Source organism: Triticum aestivum, chromosome 1A (assembly GCF_018294505.1).
Source record: "Triticum aestivum cultivar Chinese Spring chromosome 1A, IWGSC CS RefSeq v2.1, whole genome shotgun sequence".
In the NCBI taxonomy this organism is placed as follows: Eukaryota; Viridiplantae; Streptophyta; class Magnoliopsida; order Poales; family Poaceae; genus Triticum; species Triticum aestivum.
This window is the reverse complement of record NC_057794.1, coordinates 540,432,867-540,446,718: the sequence shown is the minus strand read 5'-3', so window position 1 is coordinate 540,446,718 and position 13,852 is coordinate 540,432,867. Positions and strand designations below refer to the sequence as shown.

At 39.2% G+C, this 13,852-nt stretch overlaps 1 protein-coding gene across 1 annotated transcript; it reads right to left on the bottom strand.

Moving 5' to 3' along the window:
• Positions 1 to 2,845: 2,845 nt before the first annotated feature.
• LOC123064681 (poly(rC)-binding protein 1) lies at positions 2,846 to 10,266 on the bottom strand (the record flags this gene model as incomplete). Its single annotated transcript, XM_044488106.1, has 5 exons — positions 2,846 to 4,114; positions 4,214 to 4,341; positions 9,775 to 9,867; positions 9,956 to 10,141; positions 10,258 to 10,266. Coding segments are annotated over 5 exons (480 nt in total), but the record flags the coding sequence as incomplete, so codon positions are not given.
• Between the last annotated feature and the right edge of the window lie 3,586 nt (positions 10,267 to 13,852).

The following is a 13,852-nucleotide window of genomic DNA, read 5'->3' as shown; positions in this document are numbered from 1 at the left end:
TTTGTTTGAGCCTTTTGCGAGCTCCTATTCCACACTCAAACAGTGAATTGTTCTTATAACGGTCACATAGGCTGGCCCACGAACCTCCTGCTCTCTCAGTTAGCTCCTAACTCGTGTCCCTCAGTTAGCTTTTTTTCTGCTCACCCCGCTGCTTCCTCAGAAGAAGTGGCTCCTTATTTATTTTTAAAAAATTAATTTAATTGAGAGATGTTAAAGGATTTTTAAAAATATTATGATTTTAAAACTCATTAAATTTAGAAAAAAATCATGAATCTAAAATACATTTATGGATTTGAAAAGATGTTTGCGAATAAAACACATTTTTAAATTTTAAAATGATCACAAACTTTAAAATTGATCATGAACTTTAAAAATATCAATAATTTTAATAAATATTAATGAATCTGGAGAAGATATTTTTAAAAGATATTTTTTCCTAGTGTCCTCCCCCCCCCCCCCCCCCCATAGTGTCTGCGACCCACTGTCCTCAAAACAGTACAACGCTTTAAATCATGGAGCTCAACTCTACTATAGATCTAGGCCCTGTTTGGAGTTACTCCAACTCCTAAAAATATGAGGAGCTGGAGCATCTCTTTCCCAACTCCGTGCCTTTTGACTCCAGCTCCGGGAGTGGAGTTGTGGAGTGGCGGGTCTCCGAACAGGGCCCTAGTGTTGCCACTGTTTAAGGGAAAGGCAGCCGGAGGCACACGGTTATTTTTTTTCTTCTTTTTTGATGGAAACAGGGTTACTCTTTCTTTTAGATAGAGGAGCGGCCAGTGGAGTCAATGGGATGGGCGAAAAAATGCAAAGGGGAAAACGAAAGGATAGCTACGGGCAATGGACACACGCCCATGTATTTTACCAGCGGGCCAATCTGGCAATACACAACAGCGGCAAATAGCTATGTTGGCTGCGATTATTTTTTGCCCTCACAAAGGTGATTCACTGGGGAAAAACAGTCGAGCTCTCCCAGGCTTCGATTCCTGGGAGCTTAGTAACTACTCCCTCCGTTCCTAAATACTTGTCTTTCTAGGCATTTCAACAAGTGACTACATACGAAGCAAAATGAGTGAATCTACACTCTAAAATATGTCTACATACATCCGTATGTAGTAGTCATTTGAAATGTCTAGAAAGACAAGTATTTAGGAACGGAGGGAGTAACTAATAATGATTGGAGAAAGAAAAAGTTTCTCCATGCTACACTGTTTGACCCACAAAACAGACATATTTCCTCGTCCCAGGTGATGGGACAGAAGTCACAGAACGATAAGCGTTACAACCCAATTGACAGATTCAGTATTACACGGAACTGGAACTGCTACTCTGCCAGCCCCTCTGCATATATAGCAATAATCTTGTAGAAGCAGAATAACAACAGTACTATTCTTGTCACTGCTGAGCCAGCGTTTAGCAATATGCCCATCTTAATCTCAACTAATTTAGAAAGTTCAGACCACCACAGCTTGCCGCAGGGCATTCAAAGAAAAATTGAGAAACATCACCAACAAGGTGGTGCCTATCACACTGCCTATTGGGGCTAAGAAACCACAGAAACACATGAAACCAGAAGAGTACATCTCAGGACAATAACATCCTTTCTACCAGAAAACGATATAAAAGATATTATATGCAGCAATTCATGCCACAAAACCATGAGCCTCCAAAACCGTCAACTGAGCATTACAAATTCTCCCGCCAGTTGATTTTGAGTGCACTCAACTCGGACAAAGGAACTCAAGTTTGTCACAAGCACAAATAGAACAAAAGCACGTCCACCCTAACCAAACTGTTCAGCACAACCAGCAGCAAATGAGACTGAAGTTCACTTCAAATTCAAGGTGTGGGCCAGTGTTGTGTTAGGTTGGGGAATCATAGATAGATGAACCATGCTCCAGAACAGATCAACAAGCAAGTTGAGACAGCTCTTAGATCAACCATGGTCCTTGGCCTATGTGATTAAATAAATTAGGAAAGAAAGAGGATCAAATTCTGGTGATCTTATTGTACCATCGCCGGTGAGGGGTCGGCGACACCAATGCCATGTGGTGACAACGGCGAGGACACGGATCTAGTGTCCCGGGAGTGGTCAGCGCAAGATATGGGAAAGTAAGCTGAGAAATGGGAAATATGCCTTATCGAGATTAACTCCATTAGAAATCCAAATCATAGGTAGATGTCCAACTATGCAGCCATGGTACACTAATATTATCCATGTATAGAGGTAAAAGATTGGTATATTTATTTTTTGCATTCTGCACAAATTTCTGTCTATTGAAGATTATGATAACATGAAAACTATGTTGCATCAAAGTACATGTCCAGAATAAACTGAAATAATTAGTAGTTGTTGAAAGCCTATTGAGGAAACTGAAGAAATAATAGGAGGGAAATTAGGGAACAAAGAAACACAGTGCCCTATATTCTCAACGTCCTGCAATATAATGTATGCATATGCGACATCCCAAATCTTTGGCACGGTACTACATGCTTACGAAGTAAAAAGTTGCACATGCTCTTATGAAAAGAGAGTTCTAAGAGGTGTCAGCATTTGAGAATGGTTATTCATTTTCTTTCTAATGTAAAAATGTGCATTAACTATGGGTCACACACTGAAGAAAGATTAATGCATTCAAAAATTCTGCATTTGTATTATCTTATTTTCATACAGATATATGAACTCTACAGTCAGTCAATTACATTTGACTGTACATAAATTTTCAGCTACTGCACTATAACCCAAAACAGGGGGAATATGAATATTTTGTGCTTTGCATATATATAATTTACCAAAACAAAAAATTGGATGGAATAGGTCAAGATGGGAGTACTGGTATATTTTACATTTCCTCCAAGATCTGACTGAATATTAAATATCACCGGCAGCAAAGAAAACGAATAAGTCACATTGGGACTATGAAGCAGTACATAGAACACTTGGTAATACACAGAGCAGAGAGCCGAATGCTTGAACTCTAGTGGAGTCGTCAATTTAAGCTTTAAACACTATTGTGAAGGAGCTTTACCTAGGCTGTAGCATCAGAGTACATGAATCCAAAAGAACCTAACCCTTAGAAATAAGTCCCAAGAGCCTAGTGTTTAGAAACCTTTAAGTTTGGGTGAACATAAGATCAGTCATACACTCAAATCTGCTAATAACTGAGCAACACGTAGTAGTTATCTTCCTGCTAGTAAAGAGCCAACCAGACAACCAATATGCCCAGGCTTCAGAGAAAAACATTTTGCCTGAAGGAATGTCAGATAATTTATAACTACACCAAGAAAATCATCTCCAAGTTTAACAGGTACCTGCTACTTTAAATCAAGAGAGCACAAAAAGATTATGTAACATGAAAATATATGAAACATTAAAAAGCAGAGAACTGCCGTTTCGAAAAAAAAAAGCAGAGAACTGTTGGGTCATTGACACTAATGCAGAGCATTGAAATGATGTAAAGGGAAAAAAATCAAGACAGAGGAAACCATAAGCTATGCATCGATGCTATGGACCACAACATTTACTAAATGGTAGTATCTAATTTATCACAAGTACAAACTGAACCCTGAATGCAATGTATAAACAGAAGTACTGTGTATATATGTCAAATAAACATACTTTAGTGTGCAAGGCTCGCATACAAATACACATTTAACACGGAAACAATGCAAGAAGCAATTTTAGTGAAAGCAAACATGACAGTGTTTTAAAGTATAGAACTTATTAAATAATTACATTATTGGTCTTTCCTCGAATCTGTACCTATCCATCTATGCTTATATTGAAAAACATCAAGAATCCATCTGCTGCAACATCAAGCAAATTACACATGTATCCTTCTCTCTACTCCTTTTACAAAATTGGTGGGTTCAAACATAAAAAATATTGGGAATACATATATAATTATCTGTTTCCAAACAATTAACTCAAATGTCAACATACATGTCTTACCATGATGGCATAAATCCACTCCCACAATTAACAGATGGACAGTAGGGCGGAAATGCAAAGAGAAAAACATGGACAGCACATACCTTGCCTCCTACCCGACCTTATCCCCCTCCCGTGCAGCTCAACCCCATGGCGACGTGAGCGCTGCCTTGTGCTCCAACCCATCTGATGGCCGGAGACACTGGTTGTAGTGAGGGAGAGAGACAGAGACTATGGTTTGGAGAGAAAGAAACTGAGATAATAGAGGGGGGGGTGGAGGCAAACCTGAACCGCCTCAGCATCCTTGCTCCTGGCGCAGGAGATGCGTGGAGTTGCCATTGTGCACAAGCTGCAAGTGTTGGCGCCCACCTTCTGAGGCCACCGCATGCCGCACGAGCCACCACACCATCGCACTGCACATGCTCCTCGACGAAGAGTCAGAGCGCAGCCGAACTAAAGCTCATAATCCACCATAAAATTTGGTTCAAGATCACAATCGCGTAACTAAATCCAAATTTTTCCCTAGTTTATTGAAAAATTATTTATCCATCAATATAATAACCAACATACTCACCTACCAGGCCTAAATTTACATTATCTACCGAACATCTTTTACTAGCATGTCAAGATGCCAAAAACCTAACTAAATCCAACCAAAACCTCATAATCCACCGTAAAATTTGATCAAAAGATCACAATCACCTAACTAAATCCAAATTGTTCCAAACTAAATTAAATATATGTTTATCCACCAATATAATAATCACCATGCTCATCTACTAGACCTAAAATCTCATAATCCATCGAACATCCTTGAGTATCTTCTGAAGACACAATCACCTAACTAAATTCAACTAAAATCTTACAAATCACAGAGAAATTTGGTTCAATATCACAATCACCTAACTAAATCCAAATTGTTCAAGATTAATTAATCCATTAAACATCTTTGACTATCTCCTCAAGATCACAATCAACCAAATCCATTAAAAATATCATAATCCACCATGAAATTTGTTCAAGACCACAATCACCTAACTAAATCCAAATTGCTCCATGTTTACTAAAGATCCATTTATCTACTACACCTAAGTTCACATAAACCACCGAACATCTTTTACTAGCTCGTCAAAACCACTACCTAACAAAATCCAACCAAAAACTTTATAATCCACCGTAAAATTAGGTTCGAGACACAACTACCTAACTAAATCCAACCAAAATCTCATACATCATGAAGAAATTTGGTTCCATATCACAATCACCTAAATAAATCCAAATTGTTCAAAATTAAGAAATACATGGAACATCTTTGGCTGTCTCCTCAAGATCACAATCAGCTAACTAATCCACCATAAAATTTGGTTCAAGATCACAATCACCTAATTAAATCCATTTTTTTCCAAATTTATTAAAAATTTATTTATCCATCAATATAATAACCAACATGCTCACCTACCTGACCTAAATTCACATAATCTATCAAATATTTTTTACTAGCACCTCAAGATCCCAACACCTAACTAAATCCAACAAAAACCTCATAATCCACCATAAAATTTGGTCAAAAGATCAAAACCACCTAACTAAATTTAAATTATTCCAAACTAAATTAAATATTCGTTTATCCACCAATATAGTAATCACCATTCTCATCTACTAGACCTAAAATCTCATAATGCACCGAACATCCTTGACTATCTTCTGAAGACACAATCACCTAACTAAATCCAACTAAAATATCATAAATCACCAAGAAATTTGGTTCAATATCGCAATCACCTAAATAATCCAAATTGTTTAAGATTAATTAATCCACCGAACATCTTTGACATCCCCAAGAACACAATCACCTAACTAAATCCAACAAAACCTCAAAATCCACCATAAATTTGGTTGAAAAATAACAATTGCCTAACTAAATCAAAATTGTTCCGAACTAATTAAAGATCTATTTATCCACCAATATGATAATTACCATTCTCATCTACTACCCCTAAAATCTCATAATCCATCAAACATCTTTGACTATTCTCAAGACAGAATCACCTAACTAAATCCACCTAAAATCTCATCCAGCCTGAAATTCGGTTCAGTATCACAACCACCTAACTAAATCCAAATTGTTCAAGATTGATTAATCCACCAAACATCTTTGACTATCTTCTTAAGATCACAATCAAGTAACAAATCCGCCAAAAATCTCATAATCCACCATAAGATTTGGTTCGAGATCACAATCGCCTCCAAATTCTTCTAAATTTATTAAAAATTCATCGATCCACCAATATAATCAACATGCCCACCTACTAGATCTAAATTCACATAATCCATCGAACATCTTTTACTAGCTCGTCAAAATCACAATCACCTAACTAAATCCAATCAAAACCTAATAATCCACCGTAAAATTAGGTTAAAAGATTACAATCACCTAACTAAATCCAAATTGTTCCAAACTAAATTAAATATCTGTTTATCCACCAATATAATAATCACCATACTCATCTACTAGAGCTAAAATCTCATAATCCACGAAACATCTTTGATGATCATCTCAAGACATAATCACCTAACTAAATCCAACTAAAATCTCATAAATCACACAAAAATTTGGTTCAATATCACAATCACCTAACTAAAACCAAATTGTTGAAGATTAATTAATCCACCAAACATCTTTGACTATCTCCTCAAGATCAGAATCAACTAAATCCATTGAAAAATCTCTTAAGCCATCATGAAATTTGTTCAAGATCACAATCGCCTAAATCCAAATTGCTCTGTTTACTAAAGAAGTCGCTACTTCCTTGAGATTGAGGTTTTTTCTACCTCTAATGGCTTCTTTATTTCCTAAGGGAAGTATATCCAAGATCTTCTTGCTCGTGCTGCTCTTACTGATGAGCACATTGTTGAGACTGCTATGGAGCTCAACATCCACCTTTGTGTCCACCTCCGCTCCTTGTAAGTCCGCATGGGCATCCGTTGCCTGGTGGCGGGTTGCTATGTGTGTTGTCTTGATCCCACATCCCATGTTCCCTTGCTGGGCGACACCATAACCACACGCTCAAGCAGCACCAATGGCGAGCAAGAGCTCGGACAATCAGCGCATACCTGGATTTTACCCACGGGACGCGCCCGAGAACACGGCGCTACCTATCGTCAAGGGCAAGGGCGCATAGTAGGAGAACATTGAATGCTTAATCAAGTGCGTGACACAAAATACGCAAACAGGACAAGGACACCAAGCTGGATCAGTCGGGAACGGAGAGCGCAGAGGCACGTGGGATGCTGAATCAAGTCCATCTGCTGCCACTACCCCAGTCTTTCCGTCTCTGTTGCCTTGTTTACCAGTAATTTTCGGTAGTGCATCATCGCCTTGAGTCACTTGTGTGGTCCTCATCTCTATCCACCAATATAATAATCAACATGCTCACCTATTAGACCTAAATTCACATAATCCATCGAACATCTTTTACTAGCTCGTCAAAATCACAATCACCTAACTAAATCCAACCAAAACCTTATAATCCATCGTAAAATTAGGTTAAAAGAACACAATCACAGAACTAAATCCAAATTGTTCCAAACTAAATTTGATATCTATTTATGCACCAATATAATAATGCCATGCTCATCTATTAGATTTAAAATCTCATGATCCACCAAAAATCTTTGATTATCTTCTCAAGACACAACCACCTAACTTAATCCAACCAAAATCTCATAAATCAAAGAGAAATTTGGTTCAATGTCACAATCACCTAACTAAATCCAAATTGTTTAGGATCAATTAATACACCGAATATCTTTGAGTATCTCCTCAAGATCACAATCAACTAACTAATCTATCAAAAATCTCATAATCCACCATAAAATTTGGTTCAAGATCAAAATCGCCTAACTAAATCCAAAATTTCCAAGTTTATAAGGAATTTATTTATAATGACCAACGTGCTCACTTACCAGACCTAAACTCACACTAGACCTAAATTCACATAATCTACCAAACATCTTTTACTATTTCATCAAGATCCCAATCACCTTACCTAAATCCAACCAAAACCTAATAATTCACCTTAAAATGTGATCAAAAGATCATAATCACCTAACTAACTCCAAATTGCTCCATACTAATACTGAATTAAATATTTGTTTATTCACCAAGTATGGAATGATGATGTACGAGATAGAGTTGGGGTAGCACCGATTCAAGAGAAGTTTGTCCAACATCGTCTGAGATGGATTGCGCATAATCACCGCAGGCCTCCGGAAGCGCCGGTGCATAGCGGACGGCTAAAGCGTGCTGATAATGTCAACAAAGGTCGGGGTAGACCGAAATTGACATGGGGGGAGTCCAGAAAGAGAGATCTAAAGGACTGGAGTATCACTAGAGAACTAGCGATGGACATGGGTGCGTGGAAGCTTGCTATCCATGTGCCAGAACCATGAGTTGGTTGCGCGATCTTATGGGTTTCACCTCTAGCCTACCCAACTTGTTTAGGACTAAAGTCTTTATTGTTGTTGTTGTTGTTGTTGTTGTCCATCAATATAATAATCACCATCCTCATCTACTAGACCTAAACTATCATAATCTACTGAACATCTTTGACTATCTTATGAAGACACAATCACCTAACTAAAACCAACTAAAATCTCATAAATCATCAAAAAAATGGTTCAATATGACAATCACCTAACTAAATCCAAATTGCTTAATATTAATTAATCCACCGAACATCTTTGACATCTCCCCAAGATCACAGTCTACTAACTAAATCCATTGAAAATCACATAATCCCCCATGAAATTTGTTCAAGATCATAATCGCCTAACTAAATCCAAATTGCTCCATGTTTACTAAAGATCCATTTATCCACCAATATAATGACCACCATGCTCACTTACTAGACCTAAATTAACATAATTCACCAAACATCATTGACTATCTCGTCAAGATCATTGTCACCTAACTAAATCCAAAATGTTCCAAACAAAGTTAAGGATCTATTTATCCACCAATATAATAATCATCATGCTCATCTACCATACCTAAAATCTCATAATCCACCGAACACTTTTGACTATCTTCTCAAGATTAAATCACGTAACTAAATTCACCAAAAATTTCATAATTCATCACGAAATACAGTTCAATATCACAATCACCTAACTAAATCCAAATTGTCCAAGATTAATTAATCCACCAAACATCTTTGACTATCTCCTCAAGATCACAATGAACTAAATAAATGCATCAAAATCTCGTAATCCACCATGAAATTGGTTCAAGATAATAATCGCCTAACTAAATTCAAATTGCTTCAAGTTTATTAAAGATCCAGTTATCCACCAATATAATAACCACCATGCTCATTTACTAGACATAAATTTTCATAATCCACCAAACATCTCTGACTATCTCGTCAAGATCACAACCTAACTAAATCTCCACTTCATCTCCATTTGTAGAACCTTATTTTCATAATCATCCCATGGGCATTAGTGACACCCTTGGGTTTTTGTTAAACATTTATGAGTAACAGAGATTCTTCCCAAGTCCTATGATTTATGCGACTAGCATGGCTAAGCATTACTATGGAGAAAAGGGAGAATAATAAAACGGATAATTACGAAGATGAAAGGAGTATGAGTTCTATTTCTAGTTGAGCAAAAATAGTTAAGAATGGAATTAATAGACAAGGTTTTTTACCACCAAAGAAACTAAAGTCGGTGAAATAATATCAGCTGGGAAGCTTACAAGAAACCCTCATTGCTATATTGGGGCGTGGTATGATTTTCAAAGTCTGACAAACAAACCCAGTTCTAGAAAGCAGACAGTTTACCTTGTTAGCAATTTGCATCTGGAATTGCTCAACACTAGGTTGAGGTGCATTGTACTTCCAATTAGAGATAGTGCCAAATGAGTTAGCATCAACCTGCAGAAGGTCACATGACAAGCATGGTTGAATAATTGGATGCACAACTCAATGTGAAGTCCTGACCATAAAAAGGATATCACAGTACCTCTGCAAGAACATCACTTATCAATTGCTCAGCTCTGCTTATCTGGTTAGGAGTGCCCGAAAGATCAGCCAATCTTGTCTGTGACCTGGATTGAACATCCATGTCCCTTGTTACTTGGATCTTTGCCCCTGACTGAAGTTGGATATGCTTTATAGTTTCTCCAGAATTTCCAATGATAACACCAACCTAAAAGAAGTTACGAACATTATCAGTTAACCGAGCAAAAAAAACTGCACTTCATGCAACCTTGTATAAACTGCAAGAATGCAAAAAACAAACGAGTAAACTCCCAAGTAGCATACCTTCCATTTGGGATATCAATCTTTTTTGTTGTACTACCACTCTGGTATCCACCACCATATGAAGAATACTGATGTGTTTCCTTGAGAAGATAAGGGTGGGATGGAAGAACCATGGCCTGGAAACAAAACAACTACTCATTATATTACTGATAGCTGCAGATCTGTTGAGTGAGAAGAACAACCTTCATGTGGACAACAGAAAACATGACAATAATATCAGTACATAAGTAACAAACTAATAACGTTCAGAGCTGACTGAAAATATTACTGGAAATCACATCATCTATGTACTACATGAGATAATCAAATATTTGGCTATGTGCCGATAGACAATCATCAACGCAATATGTTACCTTTTTTGCATGTTAAAAAGGAACCGCAGAAACTATTGTCATTTGTTGCATCTAGCAGACAGGGGCCAATTCCACAAGACATTGAATAAAATATTACATGATATAGCAGAATCAAACTATGGATACTATTGATCATTTACACAAAATATATATGGAAGAATTACTAACAAACTCTACTAGTAATATTTTTCCGCGAATACGCAAGAGCTTGCGTGTCATTTCATTGATAGATAGAGCTTGTAATAACATTGGAGCTCATTATATGGAGATATAAACTTCCTAGCGAGGATAAAGGAATTGGTAGGCGTTTTCTTGTTGCCTAGATCCTAGTACGGTTAAGCTTCGCCTAGGCAGACTATTTCTTCCACTGCTTCCTAAATCACATGGATCGCATAGCAATACTCAGCAGGTAAGGCCCACTTGGCGGCGAGAGACAGAAAAGGGAGAGGATGACGGGCGAAAGCCAGCTGTGTAGTATGTATATGTATAAATTTCATGTAGATTTGACGAGAAACTAGAGATATTAGCTTTTGACTTGGGTTGGGTTTGATTTGTGGGGTACAGACAACGGCAGCAACCATGTCATTGGTTTATTTGGCCGGAATCTATATGATCGTTTGAATTAGTTGGTTTCGGCTAATAATTGAAAGCTGCCAATGTTTTTTTTTCAATGTATGCATGATGGATTTATCAAGTTCAATGTGTGTGCGCTGGATTTAGTTCAATGTATGTGTACGTTGTGCTTACGGGCAAAGTGTTCAATGAATTGCGTGAACAAAATGTAAATTGCAGGGATTCAAGTTTAGGGAATCTGCTAGAGATGTTCTAAGCATATTATTCCAATCCTATGCCCAATGAATCCAAACAACTAAGAAACTATAACAAGATTGTGATGCCAACATCCTTATGCTATACAGTACCATATCAAATATTATTCTCCTCTTTTGTAAGAAAAATACCCCCCCCCCCCAAGTGTACAAGACTCTTGTCGATTCAGTTCAGACAAGACTGGCATATATCTGAGGTGATGAGCTTACTGACGCTCATAAATTCTTTCTAGTTCAGTATGTGAGAACTGAGCTAGTGAGTTATCATACCAAAGTCATATATGCTACCTATATTATTGCACACAACATGCAAGCACGGTGCACTGGTTACATCTTGTGAGGTATACTATCTCACCCTAATGAATACTCAGTAGTTAGCCATGAGCCTCCCTACTATACTGGGGACAAGTGCAGTTTCCTCGCTAGAAAAACAATGCATGTGGTTCAGACAACTAAATTGCAACATCACATTCTAATTTCTAAACTCCGAGTGCAAAGCATCAAGTCTGTTCAGGTGAGTAGGACGATTACCCACAGCCATGATTTAATTTTGTCAAGTTTTTCACTCAATGCACTAAGCTGAATCCGAACCGCGAACGGAAATTTTTCACTGGAGAAGCATTATACAGATTTCGGACTTCCTCAAACAAAATAGTTTGCCTGAATAAAAACGCATCATGTCTGTTCGATAGGATTCTCACATCTAGAATCAAGATTGTGCACAAGTGTCAAACGCAAGTGTCCACAACATCAGAGTCCGCTCAACGATAACTGTTGGCTGGAAGAGGGATCATAACAAACAAGTGCAAATTGCTTAAGGGGGTCCAACAAAACTGTGAGACACTTGTTTCTTTCTTTCTTTCTTTCTTTCTATCATGCCCTGTGAATGGAAGTACAATTCAGGCATATGCTATATATGCCTCAACAGCAGAACAGAGTGCAGCTCCTACAATATTCAGACTATCAAGGACAAGATGAGATAAAAGACTAGACGAGTAGGACGCTAGCGGGACCTGCTGGAAGAGGTGGGCGACGTAGAAGCCCTGCGAGATGAGGGCGAGGAGGCGCTTGAGCGTCCACCTAATCGCCGTCGAAGCGGGAGCCGAGGAGCGCCGGGATGGCGGCGGCGTCCGGGTCGTCGTAGCGCGTCCGCCCCACCACCCACGACGTTGCCGCGCCGCTGACCCGCACCCGCGAACCACTCTCTAGGCTATAGGCCAGCTTGCGTGCCCCGGCTCCCTCGTCGAACCCCGCGGCGAAAGGCTACGCGGCGGCGATCTTTTTTTCTTAGGGCTAGGCGGCGGCGATCTGGGAGCGTTACCCGGTCCGTCTCCGTCTCCGTCTCGTGCAGGAGCGCGATGGGTACACGGAGCGGGCCGAACTTGACGTGTCCGGGCGAGGGACTGGCCCGTACTTTTGTGGGCCTGGTCCACATAGGGGAGACGCGATGGGCTTGGAAGCTGGCCCGTACTTTTGTGGGCCTGGTCCACCCGCTGCTTGATGCTCAAAAACAAAAAACGAAGCCGCTGCTTCAATTCAACCGTCACCTTCACCTCACCTTTTTTTAGAATTTTTTCATTCGTATCATGAATCAATACAAAAGCAGTTGACCCTTACAAGCACAATGAAACGCAAACACAAATAAGCATGAACACCTAAAGTACTCTAAGACAATCATAAAACAAGAAAATCTCCGGAGCCATGTGTCATCATCCCAGAATCTTGAGAGAAGACCCCTACAACAGAAGGATCTGCAACGAGTCGCAAACAGGTCATTATCTTCGACCACGATACAATTCCCGCCATGCTGCTTCCTCCTTTCTTGACACCAGCGCTGAGAGGGCATAGACATCAATCCAACACACCTGCAACAGCCGTCGCCATCTTTGGCTTTGAGTACCGCGAAAAGTGTCCCTTTCAAAAGGAAGAGAACTCGAGTCATCCGACTGGTCCAGCACCGCGGCCGGGCCATCCGCCCGGACAAAGCAGGATCTTCCACCGGCATCAGCACAAAGGAAGGAGAAGAACAGCAGCAGCAAATCATACCAACAAGAAAGAAGAAAAGTCTTCGTCTCCCTGCATCCATCGCCCATCTGAGAACCCAAACGGCTAGTGTCGATGGATCTCCAATACTACAAGAAATATGTCAACTAGTGACCTTCTCTTAGTGACTCCAGCTGAATTGGTCGTAAATCCACGGCCATTTCGCTTGGAAAGGCTCAAACCCTGAAATTGTCTTACACCAAATGGTCATAAAGCAGAAAAGAGTGATCGATGACCTTATTTCTACCTGATTACGATCAATATAAATGGTCATGAAGTTGTGAACGTGGATGCATTGGTACTTATTGCTATGACTAAGCGCAACCTCATCAGTTTTGCGTATGTGTCATGTCCATGTGTCAATTTTTGCCT